This window comes from Dermacentor variabilis, chromosome 3, assembly GCF_050947875.1.
Source record: "Dermacentor variabilis isolate Ectoservices chromosome 3, ASM5094787v1, whole genome shotgun sequence".
In the NCBI taxonomy this organism is placed as follows: domain Eukaryota; kingdom Metazoa; phylum Arthropoda; class Arachnida; order Ixodida; family Ixodidae; genus Dermacentor; species Dermacentor variabilis.
Window position 1 is genome coordinate 172,555,102 of NC_134570.1, and position 23,173 is coordinate 172,578,274.

Below are 23,173 nucleotides of genomic sequence, written 5' to 3' on the forward strand. Positions count from 1 at the left end.
TGTTATGAGGCAAATACGCACCCCAAAGGGTGCAACTGTTTTTAGAGTGTATCAGCCCGTCAACAGCGCCTTTTTTTTTCTCTTCTATTGGCGCTTTTTTGCAAATGCGCCGTTGGGGGAATGTGTCATTGCCTGGTATTATTATCATCATGAGCTTTTGCACTTGAAAGAAGAAGATCCACTTTGGACAAGCATAGGTTGTATTCTACTGCTGTGGTTCAAATAGGGGCGAAGCATTTTTCAGGAATGGTGGGCGCCATAACTTCAGACCAAGAACCGAACCCGGCGAAGACGTCGTCGTCTCCACCACGGCGTCAGGATTCGGCTCACGGATTATCCAGCCCAGAGTATGAACCATGCAGCCCAGCATCCGATGCGCGAAGCCCAGCATCCGATGCGCGAAGCCCAGCATCCGATGCGCGAAGCCCAGCATCGGGTTTGTTAAGCACAGCGACCGGCCTATCCTGTAAGCTGTCTAACTTCGGGACCCCGGACACACTGGCAGCCCTTCAGGACAGCGTTTACGTCATCCTGGACCATGGCCCGTACCAGCGTCGCATCCTATACTGCGGTATGCTGTGCGTTATCGTGGTGTTGATGCAAGAGTTGGCGCTACGCCTCATCGGCCAGCCTGTGGACCACTGGTGCCGGCCTCCCCCGGAGTACGGCCACCTCTCTGCAAGCCAGTGGCGCAACCAGTCCATTCCCGTCGAGGTTGACGGCAGTTTCAGTGCATGCACGGTGTACGATCCACCTGCACAGGTAAGTGCCGAATCCTCGTAGCGTGGCTCAACCGATAGATGCATTAGTGCCTTTTTTTAGTGCGTTAGCATTATTTGTGTACCTCAGGTAGTTTTCGAGGGCTATCTGTCTATGTTCGTATGTTTATTTGCATGTATGCTTGTTTCTAACCGTTTCTCCACCTACTTGAGTCACTGGGTATTTAGTGCCCGTACGGATATCGCATCGGGCTGCTGCACAGAAATAACGGGGTTAGAAACCAACCATGCGACCCACATGGGGCACGGAGTATGTGGCAGTGCGTGCATGCGTGCCGCTCTTGAACCAACCTCCTTAACGCCAACATAAGTCGTCGTAGAAGCCGAACTTGGTAGGTACCGCTGTTCGAAGGAACTCTTTGACGCGACTTGGAATACTGGGTATGTGCCCCTCGGTTTCTGCTGGTCTCCATTGAGCCTCTTTGATGCCAAGTCGGGTCGCTTGGTACGCGCCAGTAGTTTTGCGTCGCTCTTCAGTGACCGCTTTCGACGCGAACTATAGTAACTACATATATGCCACTGGCAATGTGCAACACTGGGAATGTGCCGCTGCACACTGACATAAAAGATTACTTAAACGGACACTAAAGGCCAATACCAAGTTGATGTGGGCTCTTAAAATACCATTCCAGAAACCTCGCAGTGCTTATTTCGTCTCAAGAAAAGAGTGAAGAAGAAGTATTTTAATGACTGGAAAATGTAGAGAGGTCGGCCGGATAATGGAGCATCTGGCCCGCTACTCTACGTAAGTGAAGGGGTAGAGGGGAAGAAAAAGTGTCACAATGGGGATGGTAATGGGAGGAACGAGGTGAAGGACACATTACACAACTGGTATCACAGGCGTGAGTCCAGGCCCGTGTCACCTAGGAAACGTGAAAGAGCACGCATTGTCTCTGTCGTCTCCCAACTCTGTGGCCATGCGCCACAAGAGGTCCACCGACAGTGGCCCATTGTGTAAATGTCTCAAGGTATCTGCCATTGTCAGTCTTTAAGAAAAGACTGAGTTTACGAGAAAACTGCCCTGGAGGCGGCCGCATACCTCTAGCGCATTTGATATTGCCCGCCCCCGAGGGGGGGAGTGGAGTGGTGACGTTGCATACATCATCACCGCCTTTTGCCTCCGTCGGTTAGTAAAACGGCGCCCGACAAATGGCGCTACGTTTTCTTGCTCAAAACGAAAACGCGTGGCCACGGAGAAACCGAGCCAAGACAAAGCGTTGTATTCGCCGCCGCAGCTGCTCTGCGTCAAGCGGCATCACATTGGCTTGGAATTTTCTGCTGCTTGCAGTTTGAGCTAGTTTTGCGAGTCAGAGAAACCAGAGCAGCACTACACAATAACGAAAGTACTGAAACGCGACAGAGCGGGAGGCACAAAGTGGAGAAAACGAACCCTTTCGACTGCCGCGTCGTCGTCAAGGATAACGCTAATGAGTTCTTTCTTTTTATAAAACATCAAATAGAACTGGGGAAGTAGCATTTTCTTTCGTTTTATGCTGCAATACAATTGTGTTTTTTATTACTAGTGGTTGAGTGCTAGTGACGGAACTATAATGAGGAGCGCCTTCGTCATCGGACTAGTTCTTGAATGTCCCTCGGTAGACTCTAATCGTGTGGTGCATTTACCTAAATTTTGGATTGCTAACGCTATGTTCACGATAATATTAGCGCCTTAGACAGTCTCGAGCACTAATTTGTCACTTTAGCGTGACTTAATATTTGCCTTTAGTATCCCTTTTCGGTTGTCCGCTGCCGAGCGGCATCAAACCAACGTCACAAGGTTTCATCAATGATATAAACCCGACGCGTTAGCAGGCTGCGTCCCAAGCGCACTGGGTATGTGCTGCTTTTCAATTAACGCCTTTCCCATATTCCGCTTTTCCCCTCCCTTGATTATTCAAGAAAGTTTTTACGCGCAACCGTACATACCCTCTCTGTGAAATCGGCGGCACTGTTTGTCGCCGCGAGGGAAGCGAGCACCGGAGGAGGAAGGCACCTGAAAGGGGAAAAAAATCGTACGGAGACGCTGCGAACGCGCACAGTGAGCACCACGGCTGCGGTACCGCGGCGTAGCAGCAGAAACCGAAAGGGCGCGAGCGCAGTCGATGACCCTACATTGATTAGAGTAATTAGGGTCATAGAGTTACTATACAGACTCTAGAGGACAAGCTACCCATATGGCCCATGCATTGAAATCGGGAACCGCAAGAGCGCCGCCATGTTGCTACGCGCCGAGGTTGCCAGCTCCTGAGACGCTTGCTAGACTTGGTGACAGTAGTCAGTTTTAATCCGGCAACAGTAGCAGCGTAGCAGCATGGCGTCTCGCTTGTACTGTCGTGATGTGTGCGTGCAGCCGTGTGTTTGGGCTTTATAAGTTGGTTCTTTATTCTATGTTGCGGGACGGTGCGGGTGTGGTCCATGTTGGCCGTACAGGTGGCAGTTATGCAACCGAGGGATGATCCTGTTGAAGTTTCCGGTGGTATGCGGTTTTCAGCGGTCACGCCTGTTGCAGGAGTGTCACTCGACGAGGTTACGAGCTCGAAGCTGTGGTCAGATTCCTTTTTGGCGTTCTGTAATTCTCTTCGCACGGGCGCGGTATGTTGCAAAAGTCGCTTTCGCGATCTATCGTCGCGACAATAGATCGGGCTTTTTTATTATTATAAGCACTGATCCAGTTGGGGTAGGGCACATGTAACCTACAAACGGAAGTCTCAGGAGAGCACCTGAGATTTTAATAAAGCAGGCGGCGCAGGAACTCCAGGGCACCCAAGGGACAGTGGAGGGATCAAAGCTCGAAGCAGAACGGTACGTAGTTTGGGGCCGCCGAGGCAGGTGTGTGCCAGGGAGTGTTCGCGCGGACAGCTCCCCTGGCACGTGCAGCAGAGCCTCGCAAGGTCGAGATACTTTAAAGGCACCTGCGCCCATGAACTTTCTTTTGCCTCGGTGCAGTGTGCACGATTAAAGAGAATAATATGGAGGGCATCCGGTGCAGTCGCGAATGCGTCATGACAAATGTAGCTCGCGTCGCCTGGCGTGTGCAGTAATATCAGAGTTGGTTGTAGGAACTTTATGCATAATACGCTCTGTTACGGTACCTTAACGGAATGGGTCTAGAGGACGGTGTTGGTACATTTTTTTGTACCGCTTTAATCCTATACCCCCTACTACAAACACACATACATACCCCCCTCTTTTTATGTATACATACAATTCCTTGCCATGACGGATCCATAGCCTCCTTTATTTTTGATAAATAGAGGAGGCTATGAACCGATTGACCAGTTCAAGTTGTCAACTTGTCAGTAACTGTCATAGGAATCACTGTATTAAACACAATTCCACGATCGGACTGTTTACTTTCATTTTTTGTTGTAACACTGAAGACTACATAGAACTTTATTTTGTATATGTGAGAGAAGTATGTGGATATCACGAGCTTAAGCCAATGTGCGATACACAGACAAAGCAGCTGCTACAACATGAACTGCATTGAGGGCCACACAACACATACGTAATTAAAGGTGCAAAATATAGGGGGAAGCTTCAAAATACGCTCTGTAGCACTGCAAAGTATAACATATATTGTATGTGTACAATAAATGTCCAAAAACACAATGCATCAATGTCCCATTTGCCTTCAAGTTTATTATCAAGTTAAAGTTTACTGAAGTTTATTATGAGCATATGTACAACAGGAATCTACTGACACACCCGCAGTCAAGGTGGCTGTTCGAGGTGTGCTGGCTGCCTCAGTGTAAGAAAAAGAAATTGGGTGAATGTCGACACGAGTGCCACTGCTTCTTGCCTCTGACCTGCACGTGCCTCCACGGCATCTTTCTGCACAAGTGTGCTGGCGTGGCGAGGCGTAGGAGTCATCCGAGAGAAAGAGTATCGTTTACATGGAGAAGTGGCTGTTCACATTGCCTGCCGCTTTCCCTCAAATGTTTCCTTGGCGACTAGGGTGACACACCCGCAGTCAAGGTGGCTGTTTGAGGTGTGCTGGCTGCCTAAACGAAAGAAAAAGAAAGAAATTAGATGAATGTCGATACCAGTGCTATTGGTTTTTGCCTCTTACCTGCATTTGCCTCGACGGCCTCTTGGCTTGCTGAGTCTGTATGAGGGAGCTGCTGTGACTAGGCGTAGGCATTGTCTAAGCAAAAAGAAAAGGCCATTCAAATGGGAAATTATTGAAATCAATGCAGTTATGTCTGCTTCTTGCACTCTTCTTGCCCAAAAATTTTCGAACATAGTGTCCAGTACACACCAGCACTTTGACTGCTTCTGCTTTATACCTGCAGGTGTTGCTGCGAGATCCTTAGTATGGCTGCGTGCAGCATTGTAACACTTGGTGGAGGCATTTGAAGTGGTAGCCAAAAATATAAAGAATCATCCATGTCTGCATGAATGCGTTCAATTTCTAAATGTAGTGGTAACTATCACTATTAGTGCAAGGCCCCCCACATCTATGCGGCAAGTGCCATAGCTCAAAACTGAATTTTTCCTTTAGTGTTTCACAAGGCGTCTGATATGTCCACATTAGATGTGTTTGTTTTTATTTATCCTAGTGTGGAGAGAGCATCATTAAATTGTTTTTTTATTTTTGCTTGTCTTGTTTTTTGGTTTATTTCTGAATTTACCAAGCAGCAGTCTCATGATGCTAAAACGACTTATGTAATGGCAATCAGCTTTTGTTTTGCAGAAAACGCATTTCCTGACCCATTGTTTGACATCCCCTCACTCGCACAATTTTGCAGAGTATTCTACCTATATTGACTTGCTTGACCTAAAGAGTCTTGCATTTTCAAATACGACTCTTTCCTTAAAATCATTCGACACTTCTCATAATTTCTGTACCTTGGGCTTCTGATACTCTGCATTCACCATTTTTGCTTGTTTCTGACTAAAAATGTCTTTTTTAATTTAGAGCTTAAATTTTACCTTTAGAACACACGGAAGGGCTTGCCATTGCATATCTACATAAAAGGGAAACGTTTCATTAAACATTTGCAAAATTCAATTGAGGATTGATGAATGCAGCTTGCAGTGTGATATGACTGAATGAGCCATAAAAGTAACTCATCTCACTTGGTAAATTAAAGCACATATTAGTGTGATGTACAAGATACGTTACACTGACGTGGTGGGTTCTCTTGCTTATACAGCAAAATAATCGGTGCGCGAGAAAAAAAATATTTTTGCATACCCCTTGTACACACTGATTTAAGGAGAATGAGCTGGAGCTGTCCACATGATCTACTTATTTTACCCGCGAGTATGGTCAACAAAAATGTGTCCCAGCTGCTTAGTGGTACTCGGGATTATGTCAGTATTGCATATGTGCCTGTTGTCTAAAATAATTGAATTTTGAAAATGCTCGCAGGGATCTGATGTGCATATCTTCAGTTTATGGATACATGTAAAAGACTCAGCATCAAGTGCAAGTGAACGTTCCCACAGGCCCGGAGTCAATCATGCAAATAGATTCGCTGCACAAATTTGTAACCAGAAAGGATATTCCACATGAAATGGCATGCAAGGAAGTGTTGAAAATATTACACAGTTAATAAAACGCCTACGCTATTAATATGTGGGTTGATGCACTCGTTATGCAAAATGGAGGTGAGGCGTGCAGACAGGACACGAGAGTAGAGTATTTACAAGCAAACAACACGAGCGCCGCCCACTTCTCTACTCTTGTGTCCTGTCTGCACGCCTCACCTCTGTTTTGCATAATGAATCCTTACCAAGTAGCTGAGCTTTCTGCCGTTCTAAGTAAGTCTCGATGCACTCGATTTCGTCCGCATTAGGCACTCGCCTCTTGATTACTTCGTCGCACAGAAATACTCGGCATCAGGCTGTTTGTCTGCTGTGGGCTTTGTAGAAGCATGATTGTTCAAAGTGCAACAATTAAACAGATTCTTTGAGTTGCTTGCGGCTTCGCCAGTACAATTCCGGTGCGCTGGTCCGCCTGTCCAGCAATTTCCTACTGAAGGGAAAGCTGCAAATAAAAACACCGCTCCGCATGCAAAAAAATGCTCTACTGTGACGCTTCTCAAACGATTGTGATGCACCACAAGAGCTGCCTACTCGCGTGATATTCTCAACAAGGAGATACATTCGTTTACTTACATGTGAAGGTATATGCCAGAGCACTTCGGGGCTTCGGTGGCACACAAGGCACGAGTGTGCCATAGCGTCCGATGTCGACGCGCGATCGCATGTCAAGCCTAAACTGTATGAAACTACTACGCACCCAAAAAACACATTCGAAACCGAAATTCGCGTCATCCTTTATTGCATGAATGCGTACATCGTGATTTCCATAAGCCGCGGACTTAGCGATCGCTTTCTGTAAACTTAATATTAACGTACCACCTTCATAAAGCCATCAGGTATGCGTTTTTAGATCAGAAAGCATAAGGTGACTTGTACTTGCTTTCAGCTCTTTCAATAGTAATTGCGCTGGCCACATTGACCAGCAGCAACAGGGCGGCGCCCTAGAGGTTCCCACTTTTCCGGCCCAGCTGTTCCTCTAGAGTTGTTCTACTAACTCTATGATTAGGGTACTTCGATGCGCGCGCCCCCTTCCGCCACCGTACAGGGTGGAGACAACCGTGTCTGCTACACGGAGCGTGGTCTGCTACGGCGTCCGCCATTATGATGCCCACCCGTAAGCAGCCAATGGGCGTTGCGCAACCGCATGTAAAGTTTGTTGTGATAAAACTTGTGCTACTTGAATGATATGGTGAGAACACAAAATTTTCGCATAGGTAGCGTGACGGTCCCAGATTTCTGTTCTGTAGTGTTTATCTTTAAAGAGAAATTACCGACTGGACTACCTGGCAGCAGAAAACTACCGTCCACGTAAGCCGCGTAAAGACCTTAAGAGAACCACTCGTTGGGCTAGTTGGTAACTGTTCACCTTGCTTTAAGGCGCGAAACACACACAGACACGAGTCCCGTCGCCTTTCATTGTGTCTGTGTATGTTTGGTGCCTTGAACAAAAGTGTAAAGATCGCTTCGCTGCCGGCTGAGAGATGAATCTGACTGACGAACCGCGTGCCCTCATGAGGCAAAAGGAAAGCTGTCATCGCACACCCTACTTTCAAATCTTGTTTTCGAATAATTCATCAGCTAGCCCATTTACGTACTGAATTCTGGAAGGCGGAGTAGAAGGCAATTATCTTGATTGTGCAGTAAGCACTCTGCGGTTGAAAGGAGGCCCTGTGTAAGTGATATTCTATCAATGTTGAATGGTTGTTTCTGAAATCACGGAAACTGTAGTGATGGTGGCAGTTATTCGTTTGAGGCTACGTTACAGGCTTTGTTGCTTTGTATGCGCGAAAGGTAACTTGGTATAGCCTAATTATTATTGGTGCACTTTAGGTATGAGGCAGGTCGTAAACACTACTAACTTTTCTACAGTTCCCTTATAGTCCTACTTGATACTGGCGCTGGAACCCTGAACTGCTCACATTCGAGAATTTTTTGACATCGGACATTTCAGCCAATATTACATTCCCGGCGCTTCGTGATCTCGTGATATCAGCTGTGACGGAGCCGTGGTGGAGGACATCGGAAATTTCGTCCACCTGAGGTTTTAATAATGTGCGCCGATATCGCACTAGTACACGGCTACGTGTGTTTCACCTCTGTCGAAACTCAGCCGCCGCAACTGGGTCGCACCTGCGTCCTCAGGGTTAACAGTCGAGCGCAATAACCACCGGCCCAATACATCCGGGGCGCTTTTATTGTTTCATTGCAGTTTCAAGCGTAATTTATATTTTCCTTTGTGTGGGATGTCGCACACTGCTACTACGAAATGAACCATTTCTGGCACAGTTTTATGGTAAGCTTCAGTAGTAGTGGCGAGAATTTGAAGTGGCGCCCTCACGCAGTGACGTCGCAGGCAGGGCACCGCTCGCTTCCGCTCGCTCGGATGTCGCGTGCGCTCGTTCCCTTCATGTATGCTTCGGGTATGGGTGGCTCGAGCCATGCTTATTAAAGCATATGTCGGATTCTTTCTGCTGCCATGCCTGAACCACAGTTTCTTCTTCAAAAGCGCGTTAGTCCAGAAAATTTGCGGCTCGAATATCACAAGCTATGTAGCGTTCAAGGGGGCTACTGGTATTGCTATGCATATATGTGCCGTGTCTGTCCATAAATGTTGCGTAAAAAGAATGTCTGCAAATTCAACACGCGAAGTTGAGTATGACGCTTCGATAAACAGTTAAAATTCCCTTAGTGCTTAGCCATGAGAGACATTGCATTTTACATGGAAAAAGAATCTTGGTGTTTGGTGTCAACAGGTTATCCGTGTTAGAAAGACACTGCCCAGGGAAGCTCTCATCATGATTCTTATTACTCTGGTGAGTTGTTCTGGTCAAATGTGGCCCCTTTTTAATGCGTAAAAGAAAGAGTTAGACGCGTATTTCGTATGAAAAAGTTTGCTGCTACCTTCACCGCTCTCTAAAACACGCCTCCATAAAACGAATTGCTCATGGCTGCTAACACGACGGCTCGTCATGTAGAGTATTTACATAGTTAATTCACAAATACCATAGCAGTAATCACCTGAAAGAAAAGTTTAGTGATCAAGATTGTGAGCCAATAAATTGCAAGCGATGAGTTGATTCATTGTGGCCCTCAATAGCCTTTATCAACTATATGGCACACCGTCACGCAACCATAGCAACAGACTGTCGTTATGGGGAGGCGTACATTCTACGCGATACCAATTAGTTCACTAGAACTTCGAATTGAAACCATAAAGAAGTTCTTCTTACAGTGCCAATTGCAATTCCTAAAGTATACTCGTGGTACTATACTGCGCAGCTTAGGCTGCCTAGAAAAGTAAAATTCAAGCACCTTCTGTCTCATCATGTATCGATCCAGCGTTGTTTAATTATAGAAACGCAGAAGTATTCATTTCGTCAGTACATAAAAGAGAACCTCGTAAACCTTCATAAGACACCACAAGCCTTACATATTTCACTTGATTTTTGACCCACCATCGGGGAATTATATCTTCAATATGTCCCATACTATTAATGACTGACGCTTCGGCTTATTACTGGCTGCAGCCATACGGTCTAAAAGGCATGTTTTGCTAAAACATTTGGGCGAGCCGCCTTTGTCACTTCGCCAAACAGATTCATGTATATTCATGAAGCAACAAGCCCAGGTAAATTGCTCAATTGAGTTGAACGTGTAGCACGGAAAAGGGAATATACATTGGTACGTTCCTTTTCGTATTCTGCAAACAGCTGTAAGCCTCAATTAGCTTCAATTAAAATTGCCGCCACTTAAAATAAACACGTGAAAAACCGCCTAATCTTGAGAAGCAGTTAAGCAAATGCCGCTGGTAGTATCTAAACCGCGGTGTTAAGTCCTCGTGTTACTGCCGAGCGTTTCTGTGAAGAAATGCAAAAATTCGATATTACACCATGACCAAGTCGTCGTGAGCAAACCTGTTTTAGCGGACTAAAATCAAGGTAACTGTTGTAGAAGTCGTACGTAGCCAGCCTTTGTGACATACTTGTTCCAGCGCGGCAGGTATCGTAATATAACTTAATTCTTATATGCAATGTATTCTTTTTTGCGGTTGTCGATTCACGCATGAAAAACCTGCAATGGGCTGGTCTGCGCTCTTTCAGCTTGCACTGTAGCGTAACTGTAACTGTATTGTCGTCTAAGAAATAAGCTCTTTCAATAAATTTTTGCGAACGAACACGTCCTAAAAATGCATTTGAGACGACCGCTATAAGTATACAAGCAGATGGAACGAAGGCGAACAAACGAAAACAATGTAGAAGCCGCCCGGACACCGCCCGAAATGCAGCAGACGACAGGCGCGAGTCCGTGCCCTGACGTCACGCAAGCGGCGTTCGCAGCATCCCTGTAGTTCGTTCTTGGGGCTAATATAGTGCATACTTCCATTTCTCGTTGCAAATTATTTTGTGGCCGTATTCTGTTCAGCAAAGTGTTTCCTTAGTTATTCTGAATTTTATTTTGATTTCTTTAACATTAATGTAGGTAGGCAGATGAGGTAAGAGATGTTGAATACATATCAGATTATTTGTGCTTTACACGTGGTTTCTATAGCATAATATCATGATTATCACGCAGTCATTGACTATGAAACCCTGTTTAGCATGTTTTCTGCAAGAACGTAATCTAAACTGGTACTTGTTAAAGCGTTCATCAATGTCGCTAAAATGAATCGCCCACGCGGCTTCTCAACCATGAGAAAGCAAGTTTCATTCAAGAGATAGCGATTTCCGATGTGATAGCTTGTTTATTTTTTCTGGAACTTTAAAAGGCTTCAAAGACAACAAGCGCTACAACTAACTGAAAATTTACTGCAGCGCATGTCTTGCTTCCATGCCCACTGATTCTCGCGTTTCGAGCTGGCGCAGGTGAACGCATAGCCTTAGGCCCAAACAATGTTCTCCACCTTACCTATGTAAGGAAACTCATTGCTGTGAGGCCACCTTATGCCACTCTGAATGCTTCTTTACTAAGGGGCCCTCAGTGAAGTATTCCTTGGTACCTCCGTAGCATAAGGTTGCTCCGAAACCACCTTCATGCGTTCTTGTGCCGCTCCTGGCCTTGAATGAGCGCTTCAGCTCACTTGTGGCCCACGTGATGTTTCCTCGCGCATGCGCGCTGTCGCCCGCCTGCGGAGGAGCGCGAGCACAACGCCAGGGGTCAGCGTTCGTTTTGGTCGCACGGTCGGCACGAGTGGCGTCTCGCAACACCGGTGTGCTAGTGTTGCTGGAACGTATCAAATTTTGCACTCGGTGGTTCCTCGCGTTGAGTATGAGACGCGAGCGTCGCTCCTGTTCGAGCATACGTGCCTTAGCATCGCTCCAGAGGAAAGACCCAAATACCGACTGATTCGACAAGGATGAGTCCTCAGACACAACTCCCCTCGTCTAGTATATTATCCGAAAATTCTGGCCCAATTCTGTTGTGATCGAACCAACGTACTGTGACTTTCTGTGCTTTTGTCACGGACCTGGCAGGGCGCCCAGCTAGCCCTAACGGCTGGGAGAATAGGCCTACCGTCAAGTACGCCAAAGGCCCGCACTCCTGCAGCAGCAATGGCCCTAAAATTCGTCACCGACGCTACGCAGCATTCCCGAGATACGCAGCACGTTGCAACGCACATTTTGCGTCTGCCAACTGGCCTTTTCCTACCTGTGGACCCGACGAACGCTTGACGCCGCGCCAACCGTCTCAGCGGCGCTTACCGTTGCAGAGGCTCGTGCCGCTACAGTCGATATAAGATAGAAAGAATTTGGCCATAATAACCAGTGATGACCCCTCGGTGACAGAAAAGCTCCAGGGCACAAACGAAACCACTCTTAATGGCAAAACTTACCCTCTCCACATTTATATCGCATCGCCCCAGAACTCGTGTAGAGGTGTGATTCACAACGTGGAATTGAACACAACCACCGAAGAACTTGTGTGAGAACTCCGAGCTCAAAGTTATGAAATTATTGCGGCTCGTATGAAGGGTAAAACAGCCATTTCAATTATAACTTTCAAGGGCTCGCATGTACCTCGCCAGGTCACCTTCGGCAGAGGTGTATACAGCTGCGTCCCTCACCGACCCAAGGCGCAATTTCGCTCAACATGCTTTTCTATAGGCCACTGATCACACGTTTGTCACCTCGATGAAAAACAAAGATGCAGAACATGTGGAAAATCTATCCGGAATACTGTAGAAGATCATGACAGCAAACCAGGCTGCCCTAGCTGCGGCAAAGACCACAAGGCCGATGGCCCAGCTTGTGAAGTTCGATGAGCAGCTGATAAAGCGGTCAGAGAGGCGGCTTACTTGAAGCGTCTGCAACAACAAAAGGACGACGAGCAAATGAGAACAGTCACCATCGCAAGTCGAAGCCCAAGCCCAAAACACAACTCCAACAACACATCGAGAGACAGAAGTAACTTCAGAAGCCGTCAACAGTCCAGGGGCTGCAGCCGATCTAGGGGTCGCAGCCATTCCAGGGGCCGCGGCCATTTCGGGAGCCATAGCCAGTTCGGGAGCCAAAGCCAGTCCGGCAGCCGTCACCAGTCCGGGAGCCGCGGCTAGTCCAGGGCCCGCAGCCGGCCCGGAGGTCGCAGCCAGACTCCTGATCACAACTTTTCCCGAGGCCAACAAAGAGAGCAACTCGCAAACGCGGCGGTCACCCCGCACCTCCCCTTCCCTCCCTGTGATCTATGCATCTAACATTCAAACACGAGCTCAAGAAGTAGACAAGCAGCGCTCAGCTTAAAGCTATTCTTGCCATCGACCTCAAGGAAGCTTTTGACTATATTAACCACGATGCTATGCTGCAATAGTTCGAAGCTACTGGCTGAGAAACCAAGCTTTATAATTATATCAGGGACTTCTTACGGAATTGTACGTACCCTCTAACGAGTAGTCGATACCATCTCACAACAGTATCCCCATCCGCAGAGAGGCATCCCGCAGGGTTCAGTGATCTTGCGCACACTCTTTAAGCTTGCCATTTGGGTAGTCCATAGAACGCTACCAGACATCCCCGACATCACTTATGCGACCTGCGCAGATGATACCACTATCTGGATTAACACGGATTCGCCAGGTTACATCCAAGAAACTCTCCAACAGGCTATGAACAGGGTGTATGAGGCTGCTCAAACTATTGGCCTTAGATGTGCGCCGAAAAAAATCTGAGTTGCTACTGGTCCATCACAAAAGACGGCGACCGCCCACCATAGAGATTGTAAACGAAGGCATGCCGATTTTCCAACCAAAATGTATTAAGATACTCAGTCTCCATATTCAGAAAGATGGAGGTCCCGCTGCTACGGTGCAGCACCTGCTCAAGCAAGAACAGGTCCTGCACATGATGCGTAGGGTCTCCAACCGAGCCAATGGAGTGAAGAGGCGGATATGCTTCAGCTACGAAACCCACTGATTATGTCGCGCCTGCGCTATCACCTGCCCGATACCAATCTCCGTCAGCAAGATATCAATCGGCTTGATGCGCTCATCCGGAAGGCAACAAAGTTTAGTGCCAGCACTCAGCTCCTCCTTGACGTCGGTTGCCATAAGACGGTGGCGGAACTAGTCAGTACTTATTGTCATCGCCAAGAACTGCGTTTTCAGCGCACTTGTCAAGGCACGCACATCCTTCATAGCATCGGTCATCATCCAGAAGCTGCGCCTCTTGTCCCACTACACCAGAAACGACGCGAACTCCTAACCATAGCTCCACAGCCATGCCACATGAATCAAGAACGAGGCAAGGAGAGGCGAGGCCAGTGTTTTGCTTACTTCAAAAGGTAAACGGCAAGACACCCTGACGGCACATATTTCTACGTTGATGTTATCGTTGGTGCGCAGGGCTCCGCCATAGCAGTCGTAAATAACGACCTCCAAACTGTACATACGGAGGTACTACCAGAGACTGATCCGACCTTAGCGGAGCTGACAGCCATTGCAATCGCGATCAAACACATGCCCTCTAACAACTCAGTCCACCCAAGAATCATATTTGCCGACTCCATGGCGGCTTGCAAGAAATTGTTGCACAACGATCTCTCGGCCCACATTTCGAAACTTATTCGAGAGCACCTTCAGCGTCATGTAGAAATCATCTGGATACCTGGTCATGACGGGCTGCCGGCAAATGAAAAAGCTAATCATCTCGCCTGCGAGACTTTGAACGAGGCACCCTAAATTCCGCGACCAGCCCAGACAAAAAGGTGAGCTCCCCTGCTTCGGCGGCCTTATCGAGAGGCAAGGCGCAAGTTCCCCAAGCGCAGCAAAGTGCTCAGCCGTGAACAGGGTATACTGATTCGTCAGACCCAGACTGAAACAATCCCTTCACCAGCGCGAATGCACCATCTCCGCTGCCTCTTACCTGAAGATCCCCACCCTGCCGATAATGTGGCGAATACCCGAACGCATCCCATATCCTCTGCTCCTGTGGACCACCCCCACCTCCCCTGCGTGCCCCTACAAATTTTTCCCTTAAACCTCATGCCGGGTGGCTGACAGAAGCAACCAGCGCCGACCACCAACGGTACCTTGCGGCGTTCATTACTGCTGCACTGAAGAATGCCACAAGCGAGGCTCTGGACTGAGGGCCTTTCACCACACCACTAAACATGAAAATTATGTTCTTTTCTTTCGCGCGCGCGTTCTGTAAACAAAACTGCACGAAAGCGTGCAAGCGTCTTCATATTAGCAATTCGATTTACCAAATATGTGACCACCGAACTTTCCTTTTATTCAATGAAGGTGCTCGCGTAAAGCTTATAAGAGATGCTCTCGAACCCAGGTGTACCGCAACCGTTCCTTACATAAGGGCGGGCGAAGAGAGCTTTCAGATTACGCTTACTTCCTCCATCGCTCCTTCGATGTGAGGAGGCCTCGCGTAATGTTAGGAATCTGTCGAAGAAAAGGAAGGTTTCATTCTTTGGGCCTTACTATCGCATAACTTGATAACATGTTTTCTACAGAATCCTTGTGTCGCTGGCACGCCTGCACACTGCATTTGGTCCTTTTGATGAAATATTCTCAAACGGCCTTTGAGGAGACTTCAAAGTGAACAGGTTGTCTGTCCAGGACGTGATTCTTTTAAATTGTTCTTGGCCAGATTTGAACAAGCTCATAACCTCACCGCTGGGATAACACAAGTTCTTGCCACCCTGACTGAACAAACTATTTTAGTGCAATTAAATATGCATGCACATGGCTCACCGAGGTGCCCATTGCGGTCCTGCACTACTCGGAGTTCTTTTCTACAGCGAAGTTGTCTATTATAGGATCTGGAAAAAATCTGTCTCCAGATGTGTACAAAAACTAATCGTCATGTGCATCGATCCTGGTGACTGCAGAAAGGGTCCAAGCTCAATGGCAGATACCGCTGTGGGCTCAGGGGCCCGTAACGCGCCCTTGAACTACAATTCTCACACGTGAGACCGGAAGAGGTCCCAGGCCCAAGGGTAAGAAGAGGTTTTCAAAAAGTTACGTTGACAAAACAATGCGCCGGAGCGATGAACGCTCTTGCTCAAATGCTAGTCCATGACGAAGCGTGTCGGAACGTCAGTGTATATGTATAAACAAAAAATAAAAAGTGAAACATAAAAATTATTACGAAAGGAAACATAGACTGAATTAAAAGAAATAAAAAGTAAAAACGAGAAATATATAAGAAGACGAAACATGCAACGAAGGTATAAGTTAGTACCTTTTTTCAACCAATATAGCATAAGCAACATACATTACTTAATACGGCTATTGAGTAATATATCTTCGCTGGTCTTCCATCTTCACATAGGGGAAGGTCTCTGAATTTTTTTTCAATATTTCTTTCACAAGAACTGCACCAGTATGGTGCAAATTGCTCCATACAATTGAAGTCAGTGCTTCAATGAAAATAATTTTTCCATCACCAATGTCCTCTCAACATCCCAACCGCACCATATTTTTCCTTGTGAAATCATATCAGCCAGGTACACAGAATCCACCTACAAACTTCAGGTCGCTGGCGTGTGTAAAAATTCATTGACACGCACAAGCGCGCATTTCTTGTCGTATGCGTTTAGAACGGGTTTCTCCTGACGCACAATAGAAAAAAGGTTCTCCAGGCAGTCCTGTCGCAGTCGCCAAGTCAGAAAGAACTTGTAGTCATTCATTTTAAGCACATGTTGCAAACGAGCCACCACTGCTGTTGCAATCAGGAGGCCTGCGTGTGAGGGCTTCCACTAGGATGTGCGGCCCATTTTCATGCCTTGAATTGTTTCCACTACCAGGTGCAGCATGCCCACGGCTTCGTGGTACTTTGCCATGTCTCGCCAACTAAATGCAGCTGATGAATCTCGCGAGGACACCAATTCGTACCATTTTGCGATGAGTTTCAGGGACCATGCTGTAGTTTCAGCTTCCTGTTCTAGTACTTTCTCTCTTATTAGCCGACAAGTGGCAGCTGGGGATACCCTGAAAAACTGAACCGCTATGCCGACCTACATTTCAGTGAAATGACCTTTGTTGACATGCACTTCAGTAAGTTTGGGTGCAATTTTCATCTCTTTGTCAGAGTCATACAATATGACAGCGTGCACATGCTCCAGCTTCATTTTGTTTGAGGGTAAGCCATGATGGTAGACAGTGGCATCACTCAGTGTAAAGTCAATAGTGTTCAAAAGCTGACCTCGAATATTTTTTATCACGTGTGCAACATCCACGGTAAACTGTAGTTCCTTTCCCTGAAGCATCGCATGAGGTATTGAGCACAACGGGTTAGAATTCCTCTGACTAGAAAAACCTAACTTGTGCCAGATGGCTCTGTTGGAGGCTTCCATTTCAGAGGTCACCATAAGCACTCAGAAAAATATATCCGCGAAGCTGCACGATTTACATCACAAAATTCTTGAGCAGACAGCCGTCGACAGAAGTTCCTGTAACATATTACGCGATTACCTGCTACCACCTTTAGTTCAATCCTCTGACAATAAACGCTAAACGCTAAACAATGACAAGCAGGTTCATATACCTCTCCTGGGAGTGCTTCCTCTCCAAATACGACTTCTTCAGCACGATCGAGCTCATATCCGTAGGTAATTTCTATTTCATTGAGATAAAGAACACGATCTCTTTCAATGCCTTCAATGCCCTCTGCTCTTGCTCTGAGCACATCAATCAGGCTAAAATTGCAGGCAGGAATTTGAGCCAGTCAAGATGATGGACAAGAGTCCCATTATAAGGCAGCGCGTACCCAAGTCCTCTTATGGTTTCATAGCCTCATGTTTAGGAACTTCAATTTCTGCCGTAAAATCCCGCACGAATTTTGAAACTTTTGATGGTTTTTTTATTGACAAATTTGTAGCACTTGCCTTTCTATGAACTTCGCGAAGTTTCACATATTTCTCTTTTTGTTCTGTAGCTGTTTATTGGCTGCAGCACACGAGCTGTCACACCACTTCTCTCACAACTATTCGTCTCGGTTTCCATGAAGTGGGCAGGCAACTTGCACAAATTCATCTGCGGCGGGATGATAATTTCTGTCGTGTAACTTGGGCGAGGCAAGTCGCTCATGGGACCTTATCTGGCTCGGCACTGGCTGCAATTCTTTATTTCCTGCCTGTTGCATACCAGCCATGTCGTTGACGACTTTCCCTTCCCCTAGTGCAGGGTAGCAAACCGGAGACTTTTACTATAGTAACCTCCCTGCCTTTCTCTCATTTGTATTTCTCTCTTTCTTGGTCCCGACTTTCTGTCAGTGAGGTACTAGGAATACTGGGTTGATGCTGCAGAGTACTTCCTTTTGCTGTCGCACGCGCCCCTTGCGGTAAAAAGCTTTGTTTTGGCTGCTTTCTGTGCTTAGGCATCGCTGAAAGAAAATAGAAAGCACAGACGTTGCATGTCAGCTGGCACATTCTTTTGGTATTACGAACGAATATGCTGTGAGCTTTGCTACGTATAGAAATAAAATTAAAGAAAATACCTAATCGCCAGTAGCATGCTTCTGGGTGGAAGACGCTGTTGATTCACCTCCCCACAAAAAATGGAGGAAACGAGCTATTCTTTGACCGGAGCTATGAAGAGTGTTTTGCTCTAAGTGCGTTTGGTTCTGTCTCCGAAGAAACACCTGAGTAGTCGCTCCATGTGGCTCTAACGATGGCCAGTAATAACAGTCCTAAGCTAGGGCAAGTTGGCTAAGATTGGAAGAAGGAACAGTATTAGACAACAGGCCTCGCATTCTTTCGTTAAAGATATGTGATTTACCTCTGAATGAAAAGAACCTTGGCAGAGCATTGGGCTTCAATTTTTTCCAGCCGTTCGCTCTGCTGTCAGCTTGCATCCGAGCCGCAACGTACGTTGCAGAAATGGTCATGCTGTCCAGCGCCTGACTTGCGCGCCAGCGGCCGTGCTTGGCGCATATACAATCATTACCCAGGCCACGAATGGTGCTCCGCTGAATAGCTGACCATGGAGACACCTTGCCCTAGAGGCTCTATGCTCGCGGCAAGGGGTTACACAGCAGGCCAAGCCACGCTCCGAGCTGCAGTACTCGTGCTGGCGAACGCCTTGGTTGCGGGCAACGGTCACGCAGCAGCTCCGTGCACGGCCGCGTTCCTTGAAGGCTTGAGCGCCGGCGTCCGAGACTTGAGCCTGCTGCCTTCCGTTCCCCGCTGACTAAACACATGCCTAGTCACGTGCTCGCTACAGATGGACCAATCATGGCACGACGGATCTTAGGAATAACAAAGGGTCATTGACTCGGTGAGATGATGCACATGCGTGGTCCAATGGTGAAAGAACGCGTGCGCGCATCGTCATCGTCGGCATCGTTTTGTTTCACTCAACACATTTTCGCTATCCTTTTCGCCATTCGCACTGTAAATCATGCTACATCCCTATCAATATCGTCAACAATTTCTAACTAACCATCAAAGCGTTTGCCGGCAAAAAATATTCGCAATAAATATCCGCGAGAAAGTTTAAGCTTTACCTGAAGCATTTAGGAGAAACGTATTTCAGCAGCCCCTGCCCAAAAATTGCGGGGGAAACCATCTCACGTTAACTAACTACAGTAATGCGTTTAGCACTTGATCAACATACCGATATCACGTATTGCCACCGTCGAAACGAGCTACGTATGAGACGTTTACTGCAGCGGGATTCGTCTTTCGCGCTGCCCTATGAACGCTCGGCGCCATCTAGCGGCGCCGCCTTGAAGCCTGCGCGTAACCTACAAAATGCATGGCTCACCGACGCGTGCGCACGCTGAGCAACGCGTCTTGCGGCAACCGGGTTACTTTCTCGTGCTTCCTTATGGGCACGCTGCCCCATTTAGTGACACTGCTGAGAAGTTAGCGTGTGGTTTTCGAGATGAGAAGCGTGGTGCGTCGGTGCCTATGAACGCTGAAAATTGTTCCCTCACTTGTCGCATATTCAGTGACTCAAGTTGTCGAGATGTTCATTGAAGATCGACAAATACCCAGTGCATTTGTGGTGCAGCCTGCTGATGCGTCCGGTTGTTTGGCTTGGGGAACTCTTGTGACATGTCTGCAATTCTGCTCAGCGCCGGAGAAATATAATGGACAATTTTTTGTCATTGTAAAGCGGCACATTCTCAGTGGCACATACCTTGTTACCCAAGTTGACGTCAGAGACGTTCATTAAGTTGGACCTGGAACGTAACCGGTGACCTAAGTTGGCATCGAAGAGATTCATTGAATACAAGCACAGTCTGAGCGGCACATACATAGTGCTCCAAGTCGTCGTCAAAGTGTTTCTTCGAACTGTGGTACCTACCCAGTCCCGCATCTAAGTGACCCTTGTGGGCGTGAAAAAGGTTAGTTGAACAACGGCACACACTTACACATTGCCGTATACTCAGTTAAACAAGTCGGTCGGATGGTTGGACTCGAACGCTGCTTTCTCAGCTCAGCCCGATGCGCTAACCATTAGACTATGGACTATTCAGTTACCGGGGGTGGGAGAGCGGTTAGATACAATCATAGGTACCTAGATACAAAGGTTGATAGATGACCCCCGAAAAGTGTGTGACGTATCCTGAGAATGCTAATGCTAAATTATATGTCAACGGAGAAATGTTTCTTATGGCAACTACTTCATCGGTTTTGGGAGGTTTGTTGCATGCAAAGATAAAAAGTGCTCTATCAGCCGTCTGGAGTACGTACGCACGCTCATATACACACACAAGCACACATGTACGTACATAAAAGCGTGACCAAGCAAATAAAACGCGCGCAGAAACAGGCACGCACATTCGAAGCTAGCGAAAACACTCGGCAGAAAGGCGTTCAAACAAAAGAAAGAGCAGGACACGACCACACCAGATAAAGCCGATCTGGCGCCGGCGCCTTTGCGACAACGCGAAGATTCGGTCAAAGATTGCCTTTACCCTGCACGACGGCACCCTATTCCCTGTGAACATGCTGCACTATCTAGAGGCGCCACCATCAAGTCCGCAAGGGGCGCGCGTATGAATTTATATGTTGAAACAAGATTATCTGAACCTATATGACGTGACATCGATTCCACCAACCAACGGAGAAATTTAAACGAGTTTTTAGCATTCAAGAGAGGCACGTTACTAAATGGTACAAATGCAGTGGCCCAAGTTAACATCAATGGGACGGCAGTTATTGAGCGGCGCATATCTAGTGGCCCAAGAGGGAGTAAAAGATGTTCTTTGAGTGAGGCAAATGCCCACTGTCGCATACCCTGTAAACCGTGTGGTCCAGACGGTTGCTTTCGAACCCGATTCCCTCAACACAGCATCGAAACTCTAAGCACTACACCACAGACTACCCAGTGACCCAATTTGTCGGTTTCAACAGATATAGCTGAGACTCAAAGCAAGGTCTCAGAAAAGCTAAAGCTCAAACATGCTGGTGGTCCTTTCACTTCGGCCCAACTAACGCCATTCGTATTCTGTTTGCCGCAGGACGAGCACCTCGGGAACCGAAGTATCGTGAACTGCGACGAGTGGGATTACGACGTCCGCGACCGAATGAACAGCATCGTGAGCCAGTTCAACCTAGTCTGCGACCGCATCTTCCTGTACGATTTTTCTACGCTGCTGCCTATTATCGGTTACATGATCTTGTCTCCCGTAGCTGGAATCGCGTCAGACCGGTTGGGTCGGAGACCAGTCACGCTGGTCTGCGCGATCACTGTGCTCCTTTCGTCTCTCTGCAGCTGCCTGCAAGCGAGGTACACCTTCTTCGTCACCATGCGCATACTGGCCGTTTCCTCAGCGAACGCCGCGTACCTGCTCACGTTCATACTCGTCTACGAAGTCACGGGCAAAGCGCGTAGGCCGTTGTTCACCTTGTTGCATTACGCCGTGGCCAGCACCGTCGTGCCGGCGTTCCTGGACACTATCGCTACTCTGAGACCGAGCTGGATTCTCTCGCACGGACTCCTCGCTGTCCCCACGCTCGCTTTCGTGCTTTGGTGTTTGCACCTAGGAGAGTCCCCAGTCTGGCAGCTGGCCACTTGGCGCCTGCAGGAAGCTGAAGTGAACGTCTTGGCAGCCGCCGACCTCAATGGCGTCGACATGGTCACGGCCACAGCGGCTTTCCATAAAATACTTCACCGGCTCAGGAAGATTGAACGCAGCCTCGAGGCCACAACATCCACCATGGTGGCAAGCGACAGCCTCTTACAGACGGCTCTCATGCGACGCTGCGCGATCGCCGCCTTCTTCGCCAGGTTCTCGACGTGTGCCATCTACTACGGCATCATGATCACCGACGAGACGAGCGACCACCTCGGGGAAGCGGCGCACGTGGTCCTTACGACGTTTACATACGTGGTCATCGTGCACGCCATGTCCACGTACGGCATCCGAATGACGCTCACGGCCATTCTCTCCGCCCTCGGATTGAACGGGTTGGTCGAGGCAGCGCTGACGGCGACCGGATACGGCGTGGCGATTGCCGTCGCGCATGCCGGCACCAAGGCTCTAGTATCGTGCGCCCTTGGTTTGGTGCTGTGCTACACGGGCGAAGTGTTCCCCACGCACCAGCGCAGTGCCGGTGTCAGCATCGCCCTGTTTTTCGGGGGCTTGGGCGCGCTCACGGGCACCTGTCTCGTGAAGTCCGTCGGTGAAAAGGCTGCTCCGGTGTTCAAAGCGTGCTTCGCCGTCATGGCGCTGTTCAGCGTGGTGGCTATACAGTGGTTGCCTCAAGTGTTCATCGAGAAGATCAAGAAGCGTAAATCCGCAGCAGCCCTGAGCCCACAAGAAACAAAGGCTGCCCTCAAAAAGTCCCTAGCACCACATGTCCGGAAGAATAGGCGACACCACAAGAGCAAAAGCGTCAAATCGCCGGAATCTGCAAAGTCGCCGCAGTAGTCTTTCAGGTACCACTGCCACCGTGTGATAATTCAAGTGATATGGCTTGGACACCAGAGGAACATATTTACTGGTGGTTAGTTCTCAAAAATTTTTTTTTGTTTGTGTGCGTGTCTGTGATAAATAATCTGCTGGGGTGCATTTATATTTTCTTTTTGCCTTTAGGAAATAAAATGAACCATCAAATTACTCTTACGTGATAGTTGAAAGACCCTAAACGACATGAACGATGGACTTCTCCCACTTCTTTGTATATTCTTTGGAAACTATGCCGTTAGCCGAGGTTTGAAATTATGTATATGTTTAGTCCGACCTTGCACAATTCTTGAGAACTCATTGCCTAGTGCTTTTTTCTGTGGGCTACAATCCCAGTGAGCACACGACGTCTTTTTAAGCTGTTTTTGCTTGGATGTTGCGAAAATAGTTACATAACGTTTTGAGAAAGTGACTGGAAGGTATGTGTGCTGATCCTTATTTGGATATAAGTATAAAACAAATTTTCGTGCTTTCCTCGTC

The 23,173-nt window shown here is 47.7% G+C and overlaps 1 protein-coding gene across 1 annotated transcript; it reads left to right on the forward strand.

Moving 5' to 3' along the window:
- The first annotated feature begins 246 nt into the window (after positions 1-246).
- Positions 247-22,657, forward strand: LOC142574910 (organic cation transporter protein-like). The gene is made up of 2 exons (XM_075683905.1): positions 247-762; positions 21,245-22,657. The coding sequence occupies exons 1-2, from the start codon at positions 247-249 to the stop codon at positions 22,655-22,657; spliced, it is 1,929 nt and encodes a 642-aa protein (XP_075540020.1).
- The last annotated feature ends 516 nt before the right edge of the window (positions 22,658-23,173 follow it).

Excerpts from the sequence above, each read along its gene's own strand:
- LOC142574910 (XM_075683905.1), top strand. The coding sequence starts at position 247 with ATGGTGGGCGCCATAACTTCAGACCAAGAACCGAACCCGGCGAAGACG. Across the intron at positions 763-21,244 it reads TGTACGATCCACCTGCACAG|GACGAGCACCTCGGGAACCG; the intron begins GTAAGTGCCGAA and ends TGTTTGCCGCAG.